General features: G+C 39.0%; 4 protein-coding genes and 1 long non-coding RNA gene across 5 annotated transcripts in view; 4 read left to right on the top strand and 1 right to left on the bottom strand.

Moving 5' to 3' along the window:
* Window positions 1–3,408: 3,408 nt before the first annotated feature.
* LOC146503406 (vomeronasal type-2 receptor 1-like) lies at window positions 3,409–6,039 on the top strand. Its single transcript, XM_085131133.1, has 2 exons — window positions 3,409–3,501; window positions 5,204–6,039. The coding sequence occupies exons 1-2, from the start codon at window positions 3,409–3,411 to the stop codon at window positions 6,029–6,031; spliced, it is 921 nt and encodes a 306-aa protein (XP_084987259.1). The 3' UTR covers window positions 6,032–6,039.
* A 14-nt stretch (window positions 6,040–6,053) lies between these two features.
* Window positions 6,054–7,708, top strand: LOC146503407 (vomeronasal type-2 receptor 26-like). The gene has a single exon (XM_085183832.1). The coding sequence runs from the start codon at window positions 6,754–6,756 to the stop codon at window positions 7,702–7,704; it is 951 nt and encodes a 316-aa protein (XP_085039958.1). The 5' UTR covers window positions 6,054–6,753; the 3' UTR covers window positions 7,705–7,708.
* Window positions 7,709–13,203: 5,495 nt separating this feature from the next.
* LOC146503408 (uncharacterized) overlaps window positions 13,204–27,486 on the top strand; it is a 276,290-nt gene continuing 262,007 nt past the window's right edge. The window contains exon 1 of the long non-coding RNA XR_014877818.1: window positions 13,204–13,507. This is a non-coding gene — a long non-coding RNA (uncharacterized LOC146503408). The remainder of the gene's footprint in view (window positions 13,508–27,486) is intronic.
* LOC146503409 (extracellular calcium-sensing receptor-like) lies at window positions 15,729–17,931 on the bottom strand. The gene is made up of 3 exons (XM_085131058.1): window positions 17,890–17,931; window positions 17,710–17,817; window positions 15,729–17,500 (listed from the first exon to the last, which is right to left on the bottom strand). The coding sequence occupies exons 1-3, from the start codon at window positions 17,929–17,931 to the stop codon at window positions 16,919–16,921; spliced, it is 732 nt and encodes a 243-aa protein (XP_084987184.1). The 3' UTR covers window positions 15,729–16,918.
* Window positions 23,045–27,032, top strand: LOC146503410 (extracellular calcium-sensing receptor-like). Its single transcript, XM_085183837.1, has 3 exons — window positions 23,045–24,004; window positions 24,102–24,295; window positions 25,308–27,032. The coding sequence occupies exons 1-3, from the start codon at window positions 23,474–23,476 to the stop codon at window positions 26,209–26,211; spliced, it is 1,629 nt and encodes a 542-aa protein (XP_085039963.1). The 5' UTR covers window positions 23,045–23,473; the 3' UTR covers window positions 26,212–27,032.

Below are 27,486 nucleotides of genomic sequence, written 5' to 3' on the forward strand. Positions count from 1 at the left end.
AGAGATGTGGACGCCACTCGCTCTACACATTCTCCGTTGATGTGCAGGGGGGCAGGGGCAGTTCCGTTCTGCCTGAAGTCCAGGATGTGTTCCTTGGTCTTGGTGATGTTAAGTGTCAGGTTGTTTGATGCACACCATTCTCCCAGTCTCAGGACCTCATCTCCCCTTAAGCCACCTCATTTCCCCCTGTGATCAGCCCCATCACTGTTGTGTCATCAGCAAATTTGACAATGATGTTCTCTGGGCGGGCGGGACTGCAGTCATATGTGTAGAGGGAGTAGAGTAGTGGGCTTAGTACAGTGTTAACATTCACACAGTCCGTGGTCGGATACACAGATGAGGTTAGTAAAGAAAAATTGTCCATATTACTCACCACAGCCAGCTGTTGGAAAGTCCAGGAATCCAGCTGTGGTGAGGAGCGCCAGCGGCACGTGCGTCGCTTCTTAGACTATGCCGGGGCCGGCGTCTCAGGCTGAGGATCCACCAGCTGGCCGGGCTGGAGAGCAGCCTGAGATGGAGAGTGGAGGTTGAGCGTTTTAATGAGAAAGTCCGCGACGATCGGGTAAAGCGTATCCAATACCCAGGGGACACAAGACAGCGTCTCCTTCAGCCGATCTTCCACAGCGAGACGAAATTTATCCCCGTGCGCCCCCAGCCATAGGTCGCAGAGTCTATTAACTTTGTCCGTGACTTTCCTCCTAAGCCTCTCCTCAGAGTCCGCTGGGTCCATGTCTGGCGGGATTATTCTGGGGAAGTAGGGGAGGGAGGGCCCAAATGCTGGACTCTGTGTGATTAGCAGTGCGTTTATTTACAGTGCAGTAAATATTCACATAAACCATCCCCATGAGTTTCCCTGACTCCTGTGCTGTGTCTTCCTTCCCAATAAGTCCGTGTCTTGTGCTTTCTGCTTCCGCGTGTCTGCACTGCTCGTGCTCGCAGCACTCGGGTTTTCCATGCTACTCCTGCAGGAAATGATAGAAGCGGCCGTCAAGACACTAAACTACTGCGGGCATACACACACTGGACTTGACACTAAACAATACTGACATGGAGTCTCACGCAATAATCCCGCGTTGGTGGAGGCTTCACCACACCATTAAGTAGTTCCGTCCGCCCACGCTGATCCGCTGCAGATGTGTGGCATCCTCCTTGGTCGTGGCCAGCCATCCTCAGGCCTGACTGTGCCTGTAGCACATTTCAGTACATTGGCTACAGCCACAACCACACACACACCTCCCTATACATACACACATGGACAAACCCCCAGACAGTAGAACAGTGCACACACATCTTCACAAAACATAAAAAAAGGCCCACAACTGCTCATGGACCCTGGGTCGCTCAGACCCAGGTCCCTGACAGTTTGTACCATCTAGATTTCATACTAGATGGTACAAAACATTATGAATCATTTCAGGAATGTTGAAAAGAACACATAAATAATAATTATTTGTTGTGCAAATAATTTCTTTATATAAATGCCATAATAATTTTAAATAAAATCATCTGATATGTTCATGTTGAGGAGGTATGTAAGGATGACACGAGAGATCCCAATATTTTACTCCAACTTTAATCTTGCTTTGAGGGGTCTCGAAAAGCACTATATAAATGCAATCCATTATTATTATTATAAGTCAGTCAAACGCTGGAAGGTTTGGGCTGCACCCTTCAGACCGAAGGCCATGAGCAAAAACTTGAAAAGGCCAAAGTAATTACGGAGTAATTATGGCAATTTTGAGGACACCCTAAGTGCACACAGGAATCTTGTGATACTGCTGTACTAAAACAATCACAGAAAAAATAGAGGTCCTCTCTCTATTGAGATCCCCACAAGGCCTCCACTGGCCATCAGATTTGGGCACCACGTTGATTGGGGAAGCCCAGTGACTATTCGAACACTCCAAAGTGCCCATGCTCCATAGTCGCTAACTCCTCCCGACAGCGAATCCAGCGAGGCGACCACAAGATGGCATTTCGTGTTGTTAGATGAAATGCCACACTTCACATCTTAGAATAGAAGCGCCAGTTCCCATGGTCTGATCCCCAGTGGGTATATCGCCAAGTGGGGAAAAATGGTTGGACACATGAACAGGTTGATGGGGCATCTGTTTAAGACTATGCTTCCTCTTTACCGTCACCCAGCCAGCCTGTTTTCCTGTCTGCTTGGGATAGTCTGCTACAGGGGACAGGCTAGCTATGTGGTTTTCAAGGGTGCAAAGCCGGGTCTCCAATTCAGTGATCATGGCCTCCAGAGCTAAAAATAGGTTACATTTATTCCAAGCAACATAATTGCTAGAGGCTGAAGAGTAACTAAACACCTAACACAATGAGCAGGAAAGTGCAGGAGGGACAGGTGAAGAGGCCATGCTGATAGCAAGGTGGCTACGAGCTAAAATAAGCTAGTAAAACCCTAAAGACAAAAAAAAGAAAAGAAAAAAGAAACCCTAAAGACAGTGAGTGAATACTTTGACTATAAATTAGCAAGTGACTACAAGGAGAGTGTGCTTCGAATAAAGCACGTGAAGATTAGTCCATGAAAAAATAAGTTATCTATAAGTGTTTTAACTAATAGCCCTCCTCTTGTGTTAGCTTTCTGTTATCATCTCTTATGTTAACGGGTCGGTTTTGACCCGTGAATTAAATCAGTTATAAAATACACTAAAAAAAAATAAGTGATCATCCAATTTGTTTCTCATTTGGTTATCTTGTTAGGTTTCCTTATCCATGAAAATGTTGGTTTTAATACTTTTGGTGTGGGCCTGTGGGTCTTTTTTTGTCACTATACCCCTCAATTTCAATTAAAATAAATTGTAAAATTAACCTCAAGAGAATCATATTAATAAATAAAAGGTTTTTGTGTTACCTGACTATTACTGAGGGGTATAAGACACATCTCTTAAATAAATCTGTTTTATTGATTTTTTTCATTTTAAGATTAATTACTAAAATAACATCTATGGTGTTACGGGTCAATTTCGACCCATAGACATTTACATCAAGAAAAGACAAAAAAAATTGTTGTTTTTTAGCAGTAGACCTTTAATATAAACTGAAAAAAGTCCACTCCTCCTTTCTTTTGGTTATAGTCGTGGGTAATTGTGGGCTTTTTATCACTTCCCAATGATACAGTTACACCTTTGTGAAGTTCTTGTCCGAGGTCATATCTGGTAAAAAATAAAATAAAATATTACAGCTGATATTGTGATCCTGCAGTCCAGTGGTCACATCGAGGACCACACATTTTCATTGTTTCTTCTCAGGGGTGCCACTCACAGCTTTGACTGTGTAAATCTGTACATTCCAGCCATAGTTGGTTTTTGCATCACAGGCTTCCCAGTTTTTTCTGCCGTATTTCCCTGGCTTACTGGGTATGTATTGCCGCATTTTCCTCGAAAAGTGGACAAGATGTTCATCCACTGTCACCTCTGGCCCTGGGATGAACATCAGGGGAAGAAGCTGCACCCATCTCTCCCAGACATCCCTGATGGGAGCAAGCTTGTCAGACCTCGGTCTGGTCTCTGTGTTGTCAAATCTGAGGACTCCTGAATCAAATGTGTGACCTGACATCGTTGCCCAGAAAATGATCAGATGTGTCTTCTGGATGATAGTCCACATTGTCTTCCTCCTAGAAACCTGCCCATCTGAATCGCTATGCTGTTCTGTGTCCTCTCCTTCATTTTCACCAAAAATATGATGCAGAACTTGGCTCACTGTGAATCTTCTTCTCATTTTTGTATGCTGCAAATTGTAAATGTGCACTCTGGAAGTCAAATGGCCACTCAAATGAGTGAATTCACCTCACATGTCTTGATATGTCCCGTCTTTATTTTGTTTTGTTTTTGTGCAGGTATACTGCAAAAAACACGCAAAATAAGAATCCCCTAAAGCTCATATGATTAGGAGAGGAGCTTGCTGTCAATGTTTTAGCTGACAGTGCACTTATGATTTCAGTTTTGGCTTTAATTATTGCTTTATACTCATAATATTATACCTGGGTCGAAACCGACCCTAACAACACAAAGGTCATAATTTCAACTAGGGCATTTTATAATTTAGTGAAAATATTTTTTTTTTTGTATAAATAGAGGTTCCTGACAAAGTCAAAAAGCCTTGATACAATAAACAAATGTTTGTGATTTTTTTATGCATTTGAAATTTAAAATGGGTCGGTGCCGACCCTAACACGAGAGGAAGGCTAAACTGCTAGGCAGATAAGCTTCACAAAAACACCACTGTGTGTTAGAACAGAAGATGATACTGTACTGCACAAGGAGCGAACACCAAGTGACAGCGCCACGCAAAGGGGATCTTGAGTATATGACTATAGGTCATATGTAGAGCATTTCAATGTTGTCCTAAGCTTTCCAACCTGAGATCACTATGCCCTTTGGGAAATCATAGATCATCTGAGTTCATCCAATACTGTTGTTATAAGAACTGTGGTCTCATGCATATGTGGCAATACAGTGCAAACATGCAAAGAGGTATCCTTCTTTTTCTCTGTGTTCTCAGCACAAACACAGTATCTGGCTGTGAACTGTTAGGCAGGTTTGATATGCCAAGTTTGTTTAAGGAAGGTGACGTAATGATCGGAGGAATCTTCCCGATTTTCAACAAAGAAATAATCAGCACTTCTGCATTCGATAAGGAGCCACCTAAAGTGCAGTGTGAAGGGTATGATTTAACACAAGTGGCTTTTTCATTTGTCATGCATGCATGTTTATTTTTGTTTAAATTCATGTCATTGTACTTTATACGTGAAGCAGTAGCTTGGTTACTTTATGACTTGTATCAATCACTATAATGTTTTTAGGTTTGACTGGAGAGTTTTTCGATGGACCCAGGCAGTTATATTTACTATTGAAGAAATCAACAATGATCCTGCTCTCCTTCCAAATATATCTCTTGGCTATAGGATACTTAACTCTTGTGATTCTCCTACAAATGCTTTACGTGCTGCACTAACACTGGCTAGTGGAGCAGAGGAGGCAGATGTGACTTCTCATTGCCCTCCAGCTGTAACTGCAGTCATAGCAGAGGCAGGATCAACTCAGTCAATAGCTGTGGCGGGAATTTTTGGAACATTCCATGTGCCAGTAGTAAGAGATACAATTATATGTTTTATGATGCTAAGTGATATTTGATGTTTTGGCATTGTATGCTGTTGCACACTGTTTCAGTGTAATTTTCTCTTCTATAGGTAAGTCACTTCTCAACGTGTGCTTGTCTGAGTGACAGAACTAAATATCCTACATTTTTTAGAACAATCCCCAGCGACTTCTACCTTGCAAAAGCTTTGGCTGCACTGGTCAAACATTTTGGATGGCAGTGGATTGGAGCCATACAGTCAGACAATGATTTTGGACGTAATGGAATTCTTGCTTTTAAGGAGAAGGTTGAAAAGTTTGGCGTTTGCATTGCTTTTGTTGCATCAGTTCTACGCACGTACACAAGAGATAAATTTCTAGAAGTTGTGGAAATAATAAAACAGTCATCTGTCAAAGTAATTTTGGCTTTTGCTGCTGAGGGTGACTTTTATCCTTTGATGCAAGAGATTGTGAACCAGAACATTACAGGAATTCAGTGGATTTCTTGTGTGGCCTGGATAACAGCACCTCGACCCTCCACACCTGAAATCTACACAGCTTTTGGTGGAACCCTTGGATTTGTAATGCAGAAGAAGGCTATTCCTAAACTAAAACAATTTCTTACAAGTATAAATCCATATACAGATCCACATGCACCTTTTATGAGGGATTTCTGGGAGAATATGGTGGGCTGCACACCTATTTTACCTGGAAATACAGGTACTGAGGCCACATTAAAAAGATGTACAGGCAATGAAACATTCATGAATTCTGAGCATGATTTCTTCGATGTCACAGAGCTCAGAGGAACCCATAATGTCTATAAAGCAGTTTATGCTATCGCACATGCCCTGCATCAGCTGGTATTTTGCAAACCCGTTGGAGAAAAACCTGTAAAGCTATGCTTGAATCTTTCAGAAATGCAGCACAAGGAGGTGTGAAATAGTGTATCATGTTTAAATTTGAAAAAATAAAAAAAAACAAACAGTAAATCCAGCATTTATATCATTATTGTATCTAATACATAATCTCTTCCTTTCTAGGTCAGTAAAAGCTTACAAAGGGTAAATTTCACAAATCACTTTGGTGCCGAGGTGTATTTTGATGAGAATGGTGATCCTCCTGCTAATTATGAAATTATTAACTGGCAGTTGATAAATGGAAAAGTGCATCATGTGACACTTGGTAATTTGACATTTGCTGCAAATGGTGATTACAAGCTTAGCATCGAGGAGGAAAAGATAGTGTGGAGGACAGGGAAAACAGTAATTCTCTCTTTTTTTAATACTGTAAACTTATAGTATCTCACCTTTTTATACTTTTGTTAACACATAGTCTGCCATTGATACAATACTTTAAAGTTTTTTTTGTCACAGGTCCCCACATCAGTGTGTTCTAATGTTTGCCCAGTTGGAACCAGAAAAGCTCAAATTCAGGGAAAACCTATATGTTGTTTTGACTGTGTACCCTGTGCTGAGGGAACTATTGCCAACTCAACAGGTAGGTAAAGTGTTTATGCATTTCTGTTGCACACAATGTAATACCACAAATTCAGTGTCTCCATATATATAATATTTACAATATCAATGTTTTACTGCGTCTTTTTTCAACTGATTTTTTTAAATTATAATTTTAATATATTATAATTTCCTATTCTCCTAGAATGGCATCTAGATCCATCATTCATGTGTTCTGTTTATCCTCAACAGGTGCAGCAGACTGCACACCTTGTCCAAAGGAATACTGGTCCAATGAGAGAAAAGATGATTGCATTCCTAGAACAATTGAGTTCCTGAAATATCACGAGCCCATGGGAATAGCTCTAACATTTGTATCCCTGTTAGGGGCGTCTCTCTCCTTGGCCACAATGGTGGTTTTTGTCCACAGCAAAGAAACTCCTGTGATGAAAGCCAGCAACTTTGAGCTGAGCTCTCTCTTATTATTCTCTCTTTTTCTGTGCTTTCTCTGTCCTCTCACTTTCCTAGGTAAGCCAACAGTCTGGACATGCATGCTGCGCCACACCGCTTTTGGTGTGACATTTGCCCTTTGCATTTCCTGTGTCTTGGGAAAAACCATTGTTGTTGTCACAGCCTTCAAAGCCACATTTCCTGGTAACAAAGTTGCTGGAAAGTTTGGTCACGCACAACAAAGAATCATTGTTTGCTCCTGCACTTTCTTTCAAGTGGTAATATGCGCATTATGGCTGACTTCAAACCCACCTTACCCACATATGTTGTTCACATCCAGCAACAACATGATTGTTCTGGAATGCAACACAGGATCTCAGGCTGCTTTTTATGCAGTGTTGGGATACATAGGTGTCCTTGCGATCATTTGTTTGATCCTGGCATTTATGGCAAGAAAACTTCCTGATAATTTCAATGAAGCCAAATTGATCACATTCAGCCTGCTGATATTCTGTGCTGTGTGGATTACCTTCATCCCAGCATACATCAGCTCTCCTGGAAAGTTCACTGTAGCTGTAGAAATATTTGCAATTTTGTCCTCAGCTTTTGGCCTATTAAGTAGCATTTTTGCACCCAAGTGTTACATAATATTTCTTAAGCCAGAAAAAAATACCAAGAAACATATTATGGGAAAAACTGTAAACTAAAAGATTAAAAAACCTTAACAATTTAAAGTTATGTCTTTTTTTTTTGTTCACATGTATATTACTTTAGTAAACATTCTGAGTCACTTTAAAGTCTGCAAGACATTAAATAACAGAGTTTGGGTATATACATATTTAAATGTAATTTGTGATTGATAAATGATTTATAATTAACATTTCAGTACATTGAAAGATATGTTCTATGCTGCTGAAAGAAATGTATGACAGTAATTGTATGCAAATTTTGTCCATCTAAACATAGACATGCCCACACGTGCAACACAATTTAAGATTTAAAAAAGATAAACTGTTGCCTGCTTATCAGTCTCTCTAACACTATTCTAAACAAAACACAGTAAATCCTTTGAAATAATCATGTGTTCCTTTGAAAAAACATGAAATATGACATGAAATGCATAAGGAAGAAATAAGCTAAATTTACTACTTATCAGGGCAATACTTATATGTCCTATGTATGTGATCCATAAATGTAAAAAACTGTGTAAATTTAACAAATCAACCACTAAAGATTTCTGCTTTCCTAAAATGAGGAATAATGTGAAGTCTTACCTCAGTTACATCTGTAAAAGTAAACATTTATCAAAGCCCTGCTGCAGCTGTTGTGTGATTTCTAGTGGGTCGTTGATTTACACCAGTAAAGTAAGAATAACATTTTATGTTCCTGCCTTTCCCAATAAATGAACAAAACTGCCGTAAACTTTCCTTTCTGCCACATGCTCTTAGTTCCATTTGAAGGGTAAAGCAGCTCTTGAGGCAACTGCTGTTTGGCAATATTTTGGCACATATGTGTAATGTAGTGGGCCATTTCTGCCAATGATATAGTGCTTCGTACCATCTAGATGTAATACTAAAGTGACCTGTATGGTAAATTCTGAATAATTTCAGGAATGTTGAAAGGAACACATACATGTTGTGTGAATAATTTATTTATATAAATGTCATAATAACTTTAAATAAAATCATCTGACATTTTCATGTTATTTTATTTTATTATTACATGACTTTCTAGAGAAACAGACAAATGCAGTCTCCCTTTGGCAGAAGAACAATTAATAAGGTTTAAAAATGCCAAACTCAACCCAGCACATTAATACAAGCACCTAACTTCTTGGCTACATGTATTGGTGACCCCCTCATTTATTATAGATTGAATGATTTGCTTGTGAACATGCTTGTGTGGCATATGTTTTATGTTCTCCAGCAACAGTGGCAAGTTGTTTTTATATCTAACCAAACAATATCATTTTGTTTATAAGTACCGTATGCACCAGTCTAATTTGCTACATTGACATTCTACGTTGGAAGCTATATTCTTTGTAATATAATGGTCACACAGACATTAAGAATGAAATCAGTTTCTAAATAATTTGCTGGTAATAATTTGCTACTCACTGCCTTTTAGACATGAGTTTTTCCTGAGAATTCTCATTAGGACTGTTGAGAGAGATTTTCAGGCTTAGGCCCAGCATTCACCACCTTAAATCAAACTCTGCAAGACCAGAAAATGAATTTTTTGACAGAAACTCACTGATATAAGACATAAACTGGGTGGCGAGTATTTTGGTTTTGCAATACTAACAACCTTAGACTAGTTTGAATCTCAGTAACCTCAGATCAAGTTTTCTGAAAATATTGTGAATGGCAAACTCTAGAAGGAAGTCGTCTAGAATTTTCAAATTGATACCCTAGTTGCATCTACTAAAAGTCTTGGACAAGTTTGAATCATGGTAACATTCACCTCAAGGTTATTGAGGTTATTATCTTAGATTTCTTTTTATTTGTAATTCTAGCTCTCTATGTTAGAAAACGTTGACCAGGTCTTCCCAACCCCTTTGGGTGGAGCTCAGAGCCTTCCCATTCCCTGGCTGGATCACCTGTGTCTTATCAACCTCATCATCTGCAATATAAATGGTCTAGCTCATCAATCCAGTCTCTGCCAGATTATCTGCCCTTAAGAGTGGTAACCAGGCTCAGTTCATTTGCTTCTTGTGCTCCTTGCTTCTCTGTCTACTAATGTCATCTCTATCTTTTTTTTCCCAGCACTCATTCCTCCTTTGCAATAAAGCTGCATTTTGAGTTCAGTCCCGTCTCTGAGAGTCCTACATTTTGGATCCAATACTGCTGGTTTCAGTTCCATGACAAATGATCACGACCACAAAATGTCAGTGAATGTCAGAAAAGTCTTTCCACTCGTATACTTTCACGAGTTCTTAGTGATAATGAAATATTGTTATTTTAGCATTAGATTCATATATTTGTCTTCCATATAGTCTCTCTAAAATAACATCATAAAGACCATGAGCTCATCTTATATGTCTGTGGGAACAAATATGACTGTGAACTTTTTTGTAAAGCTGACTTAATAAGGGTTGAAGGTGGTGTTTTTGAGCTGCATAAAAAGAAACATTGCTATTCAACTCAATTCAAATCAATTTTATTTATACGGTGCCAAAAACAGTCACCTCAAAGCGCGTTATATTGTAAGTTAGACCCTACAATAACAGATACAGAAAAAACCCAACAAGTGACCCTATGAGCAAGCTCTTTGGTGACAGTGGGAAGGAAAAACTCCCTTTTAACAGGAAGAAACCTCCAGCAGAACCAGGCTTAGGGAGGGGCGGCCATCTGCTGCGACCGGTTGGGGTGAGAGAAGGAAGACAGGATAGAAGACATACTGCGGAAGAGAGACAGAGGTTAATAACAAGTACGATTCAATGCAGAGAGGTCTATTAACAACATAGCAGCATTTAGGATTAACTGATGGCTTTGTAAGATTTTCAGGGCCGAGTACAATAACCTCAGTTTTATCTGAATTAAGAAGCAGAAAGTTAGCGGCCATCCAGATCTTAATGTCTTTAAGACATTCCTGCAGTTTAACTAATTGGTGTGTGTTATCTGGCTTCATGGATAGCTAGAGCTGGGTGTCATCTGCATAGCAGTGAAAATATATGCCATGCCTTCTGATGATACTGCCTAAGGGAAGCATGTATAGTGTAAACAGAATTGGTCCTAGCACTAAACCCTGTGGAACACCATAGTTGACCTTAGTGTGTGAAGAGGACTCTCTATTTACATGAACAAATTGGAGTCTATTAGATAGATATGATACAAACCACTGCAGCGCAGTGCCTGTAATACCTACAGCATGTTCTAATCGCTCTAATAGGATATTATGGTCAACAGTATCGAATGCTGCACTAAGGTCTAGCAGGACAAGCACAGAGATGAGTCCACTGTCAGAGGCCATAAGAAGATCATTTGTAACCTTCACTAAAGCGGTTTCTGTGCTGTGATGAGCTCTGAAACCTGACTGAAACTCTTCAAATAAGCCATTCCTCTGCAGATGATCTGTTAGCTGTTTGACAACTACTCTTTCAAGGATTTTTGATATGAAAGGAAGGTTGGAGATTGGCACTATAATTAGCTAAGACTGCTGGGTCTAGAGATGGCTTTTTAAGTAAAGGTTTAACTACTGCCAGCTTGAAGGCCTGTGGTACATAGCCGATTATTAGAGGTAGGTTGATCATATTTAAGATCGAAGAATTAATTAATGGCAGGACTTCTTTGAGCAGTTTTGTAGGAATGGGGTCTAAAAGACATGTAGATGGTTTGGAGGAAGCAATTATTGAAGTTAACTCAGAAAGATCAATTGGAGAAAAGAGTCTAACTTAACATCAATGGTACTAAGAGTAGCTGTAGATAATATTACATCTGTGGGATGATTATTGGTATTTTTTTCTCTAATGATAAAAATTTTATTTGTGAAGAACTTCATGAAGTCATTACTAGTTAACGTTAAAGGGATGGTTGGCTCAAAAGAGCTCTGACTTTTTGTCAGCCTGGCTACAGTGCTGAAGAGAAACCTGGGGTTGTTCTTATTTTCTTCAATCAGTGACGAATAGTAAGATGTTCTAGCTTTAAGGAGGGCTTTCTTATAAAGCAGCAAACTATTTCTCCAGGCTAAATGATGATCTTCTAAATTTGTGACACTCCATTTCCTCTCCAGCTTACGAGTTATCTGCTTTAGGCTACGTGTTTGAGAATTATACCACGGAGTCAGGTACTTCTGATTTGAGGCCTTATTTTTCACAGGAGCTACAGTATCCAGAGTCGTACGTAGTGAGGAGGTAAAATTATTAACAAGATAATCGACCGCTGTTGGAGCAGCGTTCAGATAGCTGCTCTGCTCTATGTTGGTACAGGGCATTGAAGATGATAACAGTGGGTGGATTATATTCTTAAACTTAGTTACAGAACTTTCAGAAAGACATCTACTGTGATGAAGTCTATTCCCCACTGCTGTGTACTCAATTATTGTAAACATAAATGTTATTAGAAAATGATCAGACAGGAGAGGGTTTTCAGGAAACACTGTTAAATGTTCAGTTTCTATGCCACATGTTAAAACAAGATCTAGAGTGTGATTAAAGTGATGAGTGGGTTCTTTAACATTTTGAGAGAAGCCAATTGAGTCTAATAACAGATTAAATGCCATGTTGAGGCTGTCATTTTTAACATCTACATGGATGTTAAAATCACCCACAATAATTATTTTATCTGAGCTGAGCACTAAATCAGATAAAAAGTACAAGGCTAGGCATCAGGCTTTCAAATTAATTAAAAGTCTGTCTTGGTCTTTGGTCTTTCTCTTGCATTTCAAAGCTAAGTAATAACAAACTGGCTATATGCCCTGTGCAATGGTCATTGATCAATGGTGGGTGATCAGTGGTCATGACAATTTGCATATTAATGATCAAGGAATTGTGCAAAGGTACTGTTTAAGGTTGGGGAGACCTGCAGTCAGCTGAGACTGAAGAAGTCACTTGGATGAGTAAATGAATCGTTTCTCCTTCTAAAAAAACACTATGTCCAGATGAACAGAATCAACTGTTTTTGGAATTGTTTCTGTTGTTTACAAAGTACTTATATGAGAACAGACTTCAGCAATAAAATGTAAAAACTAACATGACTACCCTTACATTTTACATTAGATTTTGTAATTTTGTCTACAATCTACCATATCATCTATCTACCATATTGTTATGAATATATTCATATTTTTCCTTGATTATTGCTTTGATAATTGAATTTAATGGCCTATTATTAAAATATTTTTTTCACCGGTTACCTCACTGTTACCAAATTACCAAGCTGTAATGGGAAGTTCTTCCAAAACTGTCTCATTATCATTTTACAATAAAACATATTTTCTATATTTATTCTTCCAGGTTATTCAGTGTGACATAGGAAATTAAAGATATGATCTCTTCAGAGTACTTCAGGCAGAAATAATTCATAAGGAGACAGAGGCAGTGAAAAGTAGATATAAATTTATTATGGACTATCACTTGACAATCAGAGAAAAGATGTTACAACAAGCATGTACCCAGGTCTATCGACTCTCCAAATAAGAAAGTTCTGGTGCCTGTTGCTTGGTCAGGCCTCTTCCGGGGCCCTCGGGCCCTCGGGCCCTCGGTTCACTCTGGCACAGCTGGCTGCCGGCGGAGCCGGCGGGCACGCCAGTGCAGCCCCCTCTAGCTTCTGCCCGGTGGCTACTGGGTGACCCCTCGTCTGGGGATCCTCAGCCCTTCCCATGAAGGTGGCACGGATGCCCCTCCGGTGGTCCTCCTTGGGCTCTTGCACTCTGGGGCCTCTGGATGTCTGGGGCCTGGATCTCCTCCATGTCTGCTTCATGCCCTGGGGGACAGGGCTATGGCTCTCTACATCCTCTTGCAGACCATTACATGGGGAAACCATTTGAATACAAGCGCGCCGATCCACACAGGTGTGCACACGGGTGTTCACTGTTCGTAGACTTAAATTTCCGTTTCCTACCTTTCTTGGCTGCTACTTCAAAGCACATTGTGCGCTGTCTGTCCTGCGTGCTGCACAACAACATTCAATATTTAGTATTTACTACTGTTTACACTTACCTAGATTAATGCGATGGTGTTGTGTTTAGTATGTTGCTTTGTTGTTGTTTTTTTGCTTGTTTTCTATTCTTTTTCTCTCAACAGGTGATCCCGGAGATATTTCCCCCCCCCCCCCCCTTTCTCACTGTCCCTCTCCCCTTCTGTTTTTTTTTTCTTCCTCTTTCTTTCTCCCTTTCCTATCCCTCACTCATGTCTGTCCCGTCTGTAACAACTGAAAATAAAATAAAATAAATAATAAAAACAAAGGTTCGATCAAATGGACCAATACGGCAATGCCATGATGATCCATTTGGCAAAATAAATCCATTGGGTATCCTTGTTGGTCTTCAGACAACAATTCTGATGGCTAAAGAACCAAATGGGACAGGCAAAAAAAAAAAAAAAAAAAAAAAAAAAAAAAAAAAGTTCTTACAGGTCAGCGCTTGTAGGTTGTATAATTGTTGCATGCTGTTCATATGATGCAAGAGAATTTCAATTTGTTTAGTTTTTTTTGTTTTTTTTATTTAAATTCCAGGTTTAGCAACACAAGCGTAGGTTTATGTGTTTAAAATCTCTTTCTTATTTATTACACTTTTTATCACCAAAAAATATAGTTTCATCTTTGCATCATTTTTTTTTTGCAGTTTTTTTCTGGTCTTAGCAATATAGTATAGCACTTTGGGACAAAAATGCAAAAAAGAAGTGCAAAAGCTGAAGCTAAAATGGCAAAAATGTGAACCGCTACTGTATATTTTCCAGCTGTGCTCACATAGACTGGGATAAAAGTAATCCACACTGCAAAAAATATTAACATGCTGAAAGCAATGAACTTTGCCTCATTAAAATTATCAGGCAGGTTTCGAGCTAAAAAAGCCATTAGAAGGCACCCACAAGCCAGGATGCCAATGTATCCAAGAACAGACCAGAAGCCGACCTCTGAACCAGGGACACACTCCTTGATGATGGTAGCCCCGTGGTAGTCTGTATTATTGTTGGCATGAGGTGGACTAGTGAGCAGCCAGATAAAACAGATTATTACCTGAAAGAATGCAAAAATAACAGGAGAATGGTCATTTTTAAGTGACACAATGAATAGATATTGATAGCGGACAAGATTTCTACCTGGACAGCTGTTCCTAAAAGCACACTTGCTCTCTGCTGGTTAGATCCAAACCATTTCATAACATTACTTCTTGGTAGTGTGGATCTAAATGCCATCAGAACCACTGCTGTCTTGGCGAGGAGGCATGATATGCAGAGGGCGAAACTGATCCCAAATGCTGGGTACCTAATACGGCAAAGCCAGTCTGAAGGCACACCAATAAACAGCAAGCCAACAAGGAAACAAATGGCAAGGAATGCCAAGAGGAGAAAGCTCAGTTCCATGTTGTTGGCACGAACCAGTGGTGTGTCTTTAAATGAAATGAATATGGTGATGATGAAAAGGGAAAGACAGGCTCCAAAAACAGATGCAACACATAATAGAATACCCATAAACTCATAGTAAGATAAATATTCAGTAGTCCTTGGTATACAGAGGTTCCTGGCTGTATTGGACCATGTGTCTGCTGAACAGCGTGAGCACTCCAAAGAATCTGGTGATGAACAGAGAACATAACTTTTACTTTATTGAAGCCAAATTTTAAATGCCAACATAAAAATATATGTTTGGATTAAAAATAAAGAAGGAAAACATACCAGTCTTATTACTAACTTCTCCCTCAGTACAGGGGACACAGTCATAACAGCAGATGGGTTCCCCCTTTCTCCTGACGACGCGAGTACCTGGTGGACAGCTGCTGCTGCATACAGACTGGATAGCCTGACAGGGAGTTTAATCATTCAGAAACTATAGAGTCTAATTTTAGTTTTATACACAAATCCAAAAGTAACTTGTTCTATATGAGAATAAATATGCATTATAGATTTACAAAGTAAACCCAAGTCAAGCTTACAGGTATTATGGAAAAAGCTGAATAATAACGTTTTAACAAAACTTCAAGCAACGAATAAAAGGGTACCAATTATACTTTTTATTATGAGCGCTATATGTTTGTTTGTTTGTTTTTAAGCTATATTATGTCTTTGAAAAAAGAAAAGATCAGCATAGTCATGAATTACATTAAAGTGAAATAAAGTGAAATGCTAACTTTGTAAATAATTTGTGGTGTTTACAAATGTATATATATTACTATGGTATATGCATTCAACTGCAACTTATGGTCATTAATATGAGGTCAACATTAATAACTTCAATACATTCATTATTGTAAACATACAATGGTGAAAGTTTGTCACAGCCTACATTCTCAGCCCCTGGCTCTATTTGAGTGTCCATACTGGTCTGCTGAGTATGCAGCGCTTCACTGCTTCAGCTATGCTCCTCTGGCCTGAAACATGTCTGATTTGGCTCTTGTGGTCTCTGATTAGCGCTCTACACTCTGGACTCTGCTCAATTCAGCTATGGCTCCTCTGTTGCTCAGCCAACAACCCACCCATTTCTCCTCCTGTTCCGTCATGCACTCCCCAACTCTGACCCAACTCGAAAACCCATCCTTTTAGCTAATAAAAGTCCCTGATATAGTTATCTGTCAATCAGATCTAGCTAGCCTTGGCTCATGTTATTGCAGCCTCCATATTTAAATGTCTGTAAATAAAATATGCTGCTAGGCAACTCAGCATTCAGGGTTGTTGTTTTACATATTTCTATGGTGTCATTCTAGATATAAGTGGTCATAATTTATTTATTTTATTATCCCACTCATCCAGTAATAAATCAACTTGAGGAAAAGTCACCAAATGCGAGAAGATGGGCTGTTAATTTAACAGAATAATTTGATTTTTAAATCCCAGGGTTTCAAAATGACCCCTTGGTAGTTCTAGTGTTAACAACAAAATATGCTGCACACTAATAAGAACAAATAAGTTGATGTTTTGATCAACAGTGCATACAACAGTCTAATAGGTGAACATGGTCTCAGGCCTGTTTTCGGAGAACACACCTTCTTCCCTAGAGGCCACTGGATCACTGAGTCATTAATAACTAGGCTGTGTCCAGGTAATGAGGCATCATAGAAGCCGACTTTCACCAAATTAAGAGAGCCATCAGGCGCCCTCTGCCAGTTCATTAGATCGTAATAAGCAATGGGGTCACCATTTTGATCAAAATTGACTTTCTCTCCCAGTGCTGAGAAATTTGCACGTTTCATATAGTGAATGAGCTGTAACAAAAAGAAATAAAATGTTATTTAAAGAAAACATATGGGACATTTGACTTCAGTATTTTAAGATAACACTGAACCCATAATTTGACTCACCTGCCACGGTTTAAAATGTCTGGGGTCTGCACAGGTGCCATTAAGAAAAGGCCCCTTTCCTACTTTGCAATTACTCAAATCTTGTAGGGCATAGGCAACTAGGTACACAGCCTTGTAGATATTATATGACACTCTCAGCTGTGTCACATCAGAATAAGGAGAGTAAACATCATTTAAATCCTCTGTCCCTTTACATGGCTGTCTAAATAAATTGTCAGAGCCATGAGAATGGGTATTCAGTGACCCATTTAGTCGACAGTCAAAAGTCTCTTCCCAAAATTCTGCCAGGAAAGCTGATTTATGAAGAGAGGATGCTGTAAGACTGGTGAGATGTTGTTTAAGCCCAGGAATTGTGGCAGCTCTCCTGATCGCAAATCCTAATGTTCCCATCAGAAGATCTCCAGACTTTTCCCAGAGTGACTTGGCAGTGGCCCATGCCTCACTTGCAATCCACTGCAGGCCAGTCATGTTCCGACGCATGATCTCTCTCAGAATACTCTGCATCTCCGATTCACCAGAAAAGTTAATGATGACCTTTGAGGATGAAAACTAATAATGGAAAATTTAGATATATTTAATATTTAATTAATTGTAAAAATCCTAAATAATGGATTGTATGTAGAAACTAGGTCCTCTTTAAATATTCTTCTTTCTTAAAGTTAATATTTTAAATATAATAAATATGAAACAAGTCATTTTTATTACTAATTCTACAAATATATAGATATAAAAATATATTAACATAGATGCAGAGGTACCTGAATGACATTCAGTAGGTCATCTAGAGCCTGCTGACTGACCACTACAGGGTAGAAATGTGTGTAGGCAGCACACACACCATAGTGCACTGACTCCTGAAGGAAGAGCTGGATGGCAAAACGGGCATAATCAGATTCCACACCAATCACTCCCACCCAGGTCCAGCCAAAATAACTAACCAGTTGAGCCAGAGCTCTAATCTGGAAGGTGTCACTAGGCATGGTGCGCATAAAGGTAGGGAACTCCCTTTGGTTACTCAGACAGCTGCAGGATGCAAAATAGCTCACCTAGATTTACAGCAAACATTAGTTAACCATTAGCATGATGAGTTGCTGAAAGGGCTGTGAAACAAGCATCAACAATTTAATACCACTGCTTTCATAATGATCCACTGATATAGGATTTTCACACTATTTAAAATGCAGAAAGAGAGAGCTGTAAGTCTACTCATTATTTAAAAAAAAAAGGATAAGTTGAAAATGTTTTTACATTTGAATGTATTTATACATTTCTTAAAATATAATTAGTTAATCTACACTGCAAACCTGATAAAGGTGTAATTACAAACACAGCAGTATTACATTCAGCACTAGCAGATGCAGGTCAGACTGTCTCACCAGAGGGATATGGAAACAACCCAGACTTCGAAGCAGTGCCATAGACACCCCAGAGCCAGCATCTCCTATGATTACTGAAGACACGGTTCGGCGAACAGCATCACAGCCTACATTAGAGCCATTATTTTTTAGAACTTGGTCTCTGTAGAAACTCTCAGCTCTGAAGCCTCTGTCTGGCTGCCCATTAACCAACAACAAAGAAGCTCTCAGAGACACAGGTATGTCATCACAACTGTCATGGATGTGAAAACCTAGCTTTAGGTGTGGCAGGAAATCACTGCGGCCATTGATTTCTTTAATTGTGAAAGTCATGGTCTGCATCCACCGCAAGGCACGAGAGCTGAAACTATACAGAAGTGTAGAAACAATTAATCATACGATACACATCACACAAACGCACACATGTAAACCGTAAACAGACATAAATGAGTGTGTGTGTTACAGTAGCAAATGTGTGTTAACTACTGTGAATAATAATCACTTACTACTTATACATATTAGTTTTTGGTTTTTCTTTATAGGTTGAACGAGAAAACACAGGACTGTAATGTAAAGGAAATAAGCCCCCTATAACTACATCTCCATCCTCGTAAAGACTATTTTTATCCTCTTCTCCCAAAAAAACACAGTTATCCAAAACAGCAGCTGAGCCATGTTTGTTGTTCATAAGATAAAGAAATATAAAAAGCCATGCAATCAACAATGTCATAGCTAACTCAGGTTTGAAGGAATGCTGTAAAACCTTAATGATAGAAAATACATAAAAAGAAAACAAGACGTATGATATTTACAGACACAGTTTAGTTATATACTGTGGGACACAGATCTGAGAGGACTGCCCACAAAGGGGCTGAAACATCACTTAAGGTAACCATTAGGTAATTTAGAGCATGCTATTGGGTGAAATACGCACGCACACACGCGCGCACACACACACACACACACACACACACACACACACACACACACACACACATTAATAATATTAATTTGACTGACATCACATAGCTTTAATATGATATTGTCCCACTCTATACAACTAAAACAGCTTTAACTCTTCAACTCAATCAGACAAGTACTGTTTGCCTAGCAAAAGCCAAACCTAGACTCATCCATTAAACTGCAAATGATTTGTCATTCCAGAGAACATGTCTCCAATGCTCTTGGTTTCACTGGCGGAATATTTTACACCATTGAACTGAAATGAATTGAAGGGGATTTAAGTTAACTGGATTGAATTTAACTGAATTGAGCTGAATTGGATACATATCCCTCTCACCCCCTTGGGTTGTGTCTGTGTCTTATTTAGGCTGGATATGCTATCCATCTTGACCATTAATTCTCTTGTTATCACTGAGACACTTTGGACTTTACCATTGGAAGTCAGGGATTTCTAATCCATATGCATCACCAATTTTCCTGTATGCAATCCAAGCTCTTTGGTTGTGCTTTTCAGGGTGTGTGCCTGTAACGTTGGACCCACGAAACCTACGCTGGAGCGAATATGATGACAGCAGAACTTTTATTTAATACTGTGGTTCGTTTACTGGGACACAGACACTCCCGCTTTCTCTCTGCTGTCATGTCAGCTCCCCTCCTCTGACTGTCACTGCCAACATATAAAGAGACACAATCACTGTCAGATCCCAGCACACCTGTTCACCCCGCTCCTGTGCCACCCCGGGAGCTCACTGCGTCACCCCTCCTCTGCAGCTGGCCAGAGACTACACCCACGCCACAGTGCCCCACCTTGCATCTTATATCTTACTGCTGCTGAATATGCTCTGGGGCACCTTTGCACAGTTGTTGAAGAAATTACTTGAACCAAATTAAATTTGTTTATTTTTGCATTTTTTTCTTGAATATACAAACCAAGTTGTGTAAAGGACCAAGTTTTGCAGTTTATGGATCCTTTCCGCATTAGAAATTGTTATTCTAGCATTAGAAATGACCCAGAGGCACACCTTTGTTTTTGTTTATCACTTTGCTATGTAAGTCTTCTCTGACATGTGACAAAACAAAATATATTCTGTTCCAATGCAAACACTTATGGTAACTCACTTCTCAAAACAAATGAGCATAACACACTGTAATTATACTACTAAAATTTCCCTGCAAAAGGGCAGGGAAATATTCAGTTAAACAAGAACCACTCCTAGATTGCAAACCTCCTCCAAGGAAACTCAGTGTCTGGACAGTATTTACTCTTAACGTCCTACATAATGTTTATATAAATTCTATACAAACATTATGTAGGGTTCAAGGTCAGAGATCCAACATAATGTGATATTTAGTTCCCATATATCATTCCCTATATGCCTGTATGTTGTTAATACAAACAATGGCAATAAGAAGCATAGTTTTAAATCACTCTATATAGCATTATAATAGACCTTGGGATATGTTATCATGCTGGATATGTTAACATGACCTCACCCCCTACAAAGATTTATGGAAATTCAATCAAAACGTTTACAGACAAAATGACACACAGCCACGCACAACAAAACCTTACTGGTCATCATAAGTAAACTTTATTAATTAATCCTTTCTTTAAAGACTAACCATAATTTAATATATTAAAATATATTGATGTTTAATTGATGTATGTTTTTCCAATAAAATATTTAAAATATATTCTAACTCCAGTACAATGCCATTCAGAGTGCAGTAAACATTTTTAGTAAATGAGGTGGGGCTGCTGATGACCAAACCACACACACTCTAGCTCTGGATTGGATATACTGATAATGGGAGGGCCATATACTGACTTTAGATACGGTATATAACCTTGCCTAAAAACTTTTCCTGTTTTTGTGGGAATGTGTAACACTATGCATCTACTTACCTTTCTTCCTTTGCTTTATCGTGTTGGTATACTTACCTTAGCTTACACACAAACCTCTAATTTTACCTCTTCAGCCACATCTGCAGGAAAAGTGTGCATTCTTCAAAACAGCTTTGAGCCAGGCTTTATAGCTGAGGGTGACTACATTATTGCAGGAATCTTTCCCCTTCATTATAACCAAGAAATGCCAGACCTTAACTGTACCTACAAACCACCGCCAGTGAAGTGTAATGGGTGAGCATAGTACACTGTTTCTGTCTATCTATTATTTATTGAATAATGTGCCATTTTGTTGCACTGCCTGTGGACTGTATTATTATATGGAGTATTTATACATGCCATTTACTACAATTCAGTGTTAATGTTATCTAAAGTTTTAGACAGTATGCCTAACTTGCTGTAAGAAAGAGAGAGTAAGAAAACAGGGGAAAAGTAATCTACTGTGCTAATGCACAAGACAGCTATAAATCAAATTACTACTAATTTTAAATCAGAACAACGCTCCCTGTTTTCCGTGTTTCTCCACTCTTGTTGTGTGTAATGTGTATTGTATTTTTATGTCTTCTGAGCCACAGATTTGATCCCAGGGCTTTCCGCTGGGCTCAAACGATGAGGCTGGCAGTTGAGGAGGTAAACCAGAATCTGGAGCTTTTGCCCAATTACACCCTGGGGTACAAAATCTTTGATTCATGTGCATATCCACTGACTGGCCAGAGAGCTGCTATGGCTGTACTAAACGGGATGAGTGAAGATGACTCTCCCATGTGTAGCGGTGCTTCTCCACTCCTTGCTGTAATTGGCGAATCTGGTTCTGCTCAGTCCATTGTGGTGTCAAGAATCCTCCAGCCATTCCGAATCCCAATGGTAATAATGCCTCTTTTAGTTCTAAATCCTCCAAACCTGCAAGTCATCATTATGATCTGTTATACTCTCCTCTCCTTTTTTTTTTTTTTTTGCTTTACACAGATCAGTTACTTTTCTTCGTGTGCATGTTTCACTGACAGAACAAAATACCCTACCTTTTTCAGGGTAATCCCTAATGATGATTATCAGGTAAGGGCCTGAAAACAAAACAAACAGAATGATTTGTCAGTGCTCTATCATTTAAAATCTAGATGTTGAATCTTTATGTATTTTCAGTTGTTCCCTTACTAAAATAACCAAAATGTATAACCAATGTAGTGATTTACAAACCATGGCATTTTGTGGTGTAGTTTACACTGCACTGCAGGTAATCACTACACTGAATATTAAGTAAATAAATAAGATTTAAAATATTCAAACTAAATACCAGTAATGTAATTAATTAATTTGGTCTTCCACTGATATACTACATCAGAGTCTAAATAGCATATTAAGACTTAATAAAATTATTAAAATATGTCAGAGTATGTCTGAGTAAGCTGAATTCATTCTGTTGAACCCAGGTGAAAGCAATTGCTCAGCTGCTGGTACGCTTTAACTGGACTTGGGTGGGGGTGGTGCGAGGAGATCATGAATATGGCCGTTTTGCTTTGCAAGGCTTAATGAGAGAACTACAGGGTACCAGCGTGTGTGTGGCATACCAAGAAATGATTCCTCTGCTCTACAATCAACAGAGGGCACTGGAGATCATGCAGGTAGGTAGAGACTAGCCCTGATATGACTTTTATTAGAAAGCTGTTTTTCCTTTTTCACTTGAAAACTTCTGAATTCCTAATGCTGAAAGAGTTTTGCAAATATAATGTAGTTTGATCATTTAAAGTAAAAAGAGAGTTTAAACTACTGAGTTTGATTAAAAATACCCATATTGTAAAGGAAAAAATCAGTAGACAGAGCCAAGGTTCGGGCACTACACTAGTTACATTTTTGTATACTACTGATACATGAATGCTTCTACCAACAGCACAACTTCATCAGGCACAAAACACTTTAACTAAGGAAATATGCAAACATCAAACTGGTGTGATATGTTTACATACTTGCGACAGCAAATTTTGCACTCTGCAAGACCATTGCCAGCCATTAAAAAATAGCCCTGTCTATGATTTTCAGTTACCAAAACAACATTGACTTGTAGTATATCAGGAACAAAAATCCTTACAAAAGCTGCTTTTTAATCCCAAAATAGTGTTTTTAGACTGGCACAGGCCTTTAGTCAATCTAACCCCAAATGCCAACAGATGAGATTATTACAAAAATCTAAAATCATATCAATGTGCCTTTTCCTGTCGCCATGTTTTAAAATGATGTATTTTGCCTTCCCTCTTCCATGCAAACTCCTTCCTTCTTCCTCATGCATTACCTTTATAAAAGGTAATGCGTAGATCTTTGGCAAGAGTGGTGGTAGTATTTTCAGCTGAGGGGGAAATGACGCCTTTCCTGAGAGACTACATGAAGCAGAACATCACTGGAATCCAGTGGGTGGCTAGTGAGGCCTGGGTCACAGCATCTGTCTTTACAGGGAAAGAGTATTACCCCTATCTGGGAGGTACAGTCGGGTTTGGCATCAGAAAAGGTTATATCTCAAGACTCAGCAACTACTTGGAAACAGTAAACCCACAGAGGTATCCCAATAATATGCTGGTAAAGGAGCTGTGGGAGGCTCTGTATGGCTGTAGTCCTTCACTGTCTTCTGCCTCCCAGTTGCCATCTTGCTCAGGGTGGGAGTCACCACTGAAGCAGCATTCAGCCTACTTGAATACATCCAGCCCTAGAGTGGCCTATAATGTATATAAGGCTGTATATGCAATTGCTCATTCCCTGCACAACCTTCTCATGTGTCAACCAGGCAGTGGGCCTTTTAAGAACCAGTCATGTGCACAAAGTGACAATGTACTGCCTTGGCAGGTATAGTCCAGAATACTTACCATTAGTTAATACCACTTAAAGTCTTGTCTGCTGTATGTCTGCTTAAGTGTTTCATGTTATGTAATGGTTTCTCAAGATCCAGTACTACCTGCAGGAAGTGAAATTTATAATTGCTGGGGAAGAGGTAAACTTTGACTTGAAGGGTGACTCTATACCCTATTATGATATTATCAACTGGCAGCGAGGCACAAGCGGGAACATTGAATTTGTCAACGTGGGGCTGTTCGATGGAACCAAACCTGCTGGAGAGGAGCTGGTGATCCAGGAGGACATGACAATGTGGGCAGGGGATCAGAGTGAGGCAAGCTGCTCACACTGTGTTTTTACCTTCAGATGTCAACTGTTGAAGTTCTGTAGGTTAAGATGGAGGTAAGTCAGGTGTGCAGGACAGTTTGGATCTGATGTCCATCCCTTTGCATACATGGATAGTAAACAGTCAGTATTCAAAACGAGACATAAGGCTAAGGTATGTTTGATACTCAATCCTCTCTGTAATCCTTACGGCACAACTCATCAAAGGCATTTGTAATTCTACATTCAAATTCCATCATGACTGTTTTAAAGCAGCTAAGTCAAATACCTTGAAGCCACAATAACTTTTTTCAGTTTTGATGATAGATGCATAAATATTACAGGGAATAAATTTGTAGGTAGTAACTCCTTTCTCTGTGGGCAAATGACAGCAAAGCCTTTTCAATTTTTTTCCTGGTTACATTGACTAAATGAATAAAGGGGGGAAAAGTATGGTTCTATTATTTAAGAAGTGGGGAAGGAGAAAATATTGCGCATAGTTTTCCAGGGGTTAAACTGACACAAATTTTAACCTATATTATAACCTGCATTATAAAATCCAGGCATTTATTTACATTGACTTAAAACAGAAGAATTTGAGGAATACATATTTTGATTCTTATTTGATTAAGCAATTAGCCTTTATTTAATTGTTTGTATGATCATTGGCCCAAGCAAATAATTCAGTAACTAACTATTATATTCGTAGGACATTCTTTCACTCATCAGAGTTTGGATTCATATGCTTTCTACCTTGCCAGGTGCCAGTGTCTGTATGCAGTGCCAGCTGTCTTCCAGGGTCCCGGAAGGCTGTCCGTCATGGGGAGCCTGTCTGCTGCTTTGACTGTGTACCATGTGACAATGGCAAGATTAGCAATCAGACAAGTGAGTTTAAATCTAAGTATTACAAGTCGCAGCATTTTAAATGTAATGTTCTGATACAATTAGGCAATGTTTAAATGAACTCTTGCTTTTTGACTCTCTGTCTTTCAGATGCAATAGAATGCACATTTTGTCCTGAGGACTTCTGGTCGAACAAAGACAGAACAGCCTGTATCTCCAAAAAAGTGGAGTTTTTGGCCTATGATTCCTTGGGTATAGCCCTGACAGTCACTTCTGTGGTGGGGGCTTGTCTCACTATAGTTGTTTTAGCAGTGTTCTTTTACCACAGAAACACTGCCATTGTCCGTATCAATAACTCAGAACTTAGTTTCTTTATCTTATTTGCTTTAACACTGTGTTTCCTTTGTTCTCTGGTTTTCATTGGAGAGCCAACATTTTGGTCCTGCATGCTGCGTCACACTGTCTTTAGCATTACATTTTCACTTTGCATCTCCTGCATCCTGGGAAAGACACTGGTGGTGCTGGCTGCTTTCACTGCCACCCGTCCAGGGGAAAACATCATGAAGTGGTTGGGACCCAAGCAGCAGAGGGCCATTATTTTCAGCTGCACTCTGGTTCAAGTAGTTATTTGTGGGGCTTGGCTAATTGATGCACACCCTTATCCTTCACGAAATACTAAATACGAACGCTCAAAGATCATATTGGAGTGTAGCGTAGGATCAAGCCTTGCATTCTGGTGTGTTTTAGGATATATTGGTCTCCAGGCCTGTCTCTGCTTTGTACTGGCATTTCTGGCACGCAAGTTGCCAGGCAACTTCAATGAGGCCAAGTTTATCACTTTTAGCATGCTGATCTTCTGTGCTGTGTGGCTGGCATTTATTCCTGCTTATATCAGCTCCCCTGGAAATTATGCAGATGCAGTTGAATCCTTTGCCATTTTGGCCTCCAGCTTTGGCTTGCTATTCTGTCTGTTTGCTCCAAAGTGTTACATAATTTTATTAAAGCCAGAAAAAAATACAAAACAGCACCTAATGGGAAAAGAAAAGAAGTAATCAGTTAACCATTTTAAAGTTGTTTGATTTGAAATTTCTATTTGCTGTTTAATATTATTTCTTGACCAATTCTAATATACAAACCTATTTCCCAAAAAGTTGTGATCAGACTGGAGAAGAAAGTGGTACTGAAAAAAGGAGGAGGAACATTTTGCAACTAGTTAGGTTAACTGGCAGCAGGTTAGTAACCTGATTAGTTATAAAAAGAACATCTTAGAGAGACAGAGTTTCTCAGAACTATAGATGATCAGGGGTATGGCAAACTGCCAAATTCTGCATCTACATTGTTGAACAATTTAAGAATAATATTCCTCAACATTAAGTTTTGTGGAATTTGAATATGTCACCCATAATATATGGTCAATGTATGCAATATAATCAAATGTTTTCTCAGAGAACACAGTTTCCCATATCATCTACAAATGTGAGTTAAAGCTTTATCTTGCAAGAAGAAACTATATGTTAGCATGATTCAAAAAGGCCACTCTCTCCTGTGGGCCAAAGACAAGTTAAAATCCTAGCAACTGGTCTCCTCAGTTCCCAGATCTTTACACATTGCTGTTGGAAGAAGAGGGGATGCTACACAGTGGTAAACATGGGCTTGTCCCAACTTATTTGGGATGGGTTGCTTCCATCAAAAATTAGTTGATATATTTTTTTCAATAGTGCATTTTCTCAATTTAAAAATTTGTTATGTTTTTCTGTGTTATATTGGGAATAAAACAGAGATTGGCAAATTATTGCATTTTGTTTATTTACAATTTACATAAGATCCCAACTTTTTCTGGATTTGGTTTGGATTATTAGATTAGATTATTAGAACAGGGAATATAGTGTAGTAGACCGTAGAAGAAAACAAATATGTATATATATATATATATATATATATATATACATATTTTTAAAAAAAAGAAAAGAAAATGTTATATTAGCGTTAAAGAAATTTGATAATATGTTGGGGGGAGACAACATTGTCTGTGGGAGGACTTGTAAAAGTAGAGCGTCTCTTCATTGCCCACCTGGCTGTGTCTTCAGTGTTCCTGCCCTGGTCTGTGTGATTCTGGTTCCCCAAACCTGCTGAACATCTTCTACACCAGTGATTCCAAAGTGTTCTTGGTCTTCTGATCAGGCCACTTAATGAAAAAGACGACAGATTCGAAAACTTAATGGTTTCCTTTCTTGGTACTGGCTCTCTCTGTCCAAAAGCAGGGGTAGCTCCAATCTGGCCACACAAATAGCTATGGAAAACTGTTATTTAATAAATTTTATAACATG

Source organism: Neolamprologus multifasciatus, chromosome 14 (assembly GCF_963576455.1).
Source record: "Neolamprologus multifasciatus chromosome 14, fNeoMul1.2, whole genome shotgun sequence".
NCBI lineage: Eukaryota > Metazoa > Chordata > Actinopteri > Cichliformes > Cichlidae > Neolamprologus > Neolamprologus multifasciatus.

Excerpts from the sequence above, each read along its gene's own strand:
- LOC146503406 (XM_085131133.1), top strand. The coding sequence starts at position 3,409 with ATGTTCATCCACTGTCACCTCTGGCCCTGGGATGAACATCAGGGGAAG. Across the intron at positions 3,502-5,203 it reads TCCCTGATGGGAGCAAGCTT|GTAAGTCACTTCTCAACGTG; the intron begins GTCAGACCTCGG and ends TCTCTTCTATAG.
- LOC146503407 (XM_085183832.1), top strand. The coding sequence starts at position 6,754 with ATGGCATCTAGATCCATCATTCATGTGTTCTGTTTATCCTCAACAGGT.
- LOC146503409 (XM_085131058.1), bottom strand. The coding sequence starts at position 17,931 with ATGCCTAGTGACACCTTCCAGATTAGAGCTCTGGCTCAACTG. Across the intron at positions 17,818-17,889 it reads TTAGAGCTCTGGCTCAACTG|CTCTTCCTTCAGGAGTCAGT; the intron begins GTTAGTTATTTT and ends TTTGCCATCCAG. Across the intron at positions 17,501-17,709 it reads ACCTACTGAATGTCATTCAG|TTTTCATCCTCAAAGGTCAT; the intron begins GTACCTCTGCAT and ends TTCCATTATTAG.
- LOC146503410 (XM_085183837.1), top strand. The coding sequence starts at position 23,474 with ATGCGTAGATCTTTGGCAAGAGTGGTGGTAGTATTTTCAGCTGAGGGG. Across the intron at positions 24,005-24,101 it reads ACAATGTACTGCCTTGGCAG|ATCCAGTACTACCTGCAGGA; the intron begins GTATAGTCCAGA and ends TGGTTTCTCAAG. Across the intron at positions 24,296-25,307 it reads GAGCTGGTGATCCAGGAGGA|AGATGCAATAGAATGCACAT; the intron begins CATGACAATGTG and ends TCTCTGTCTTTC.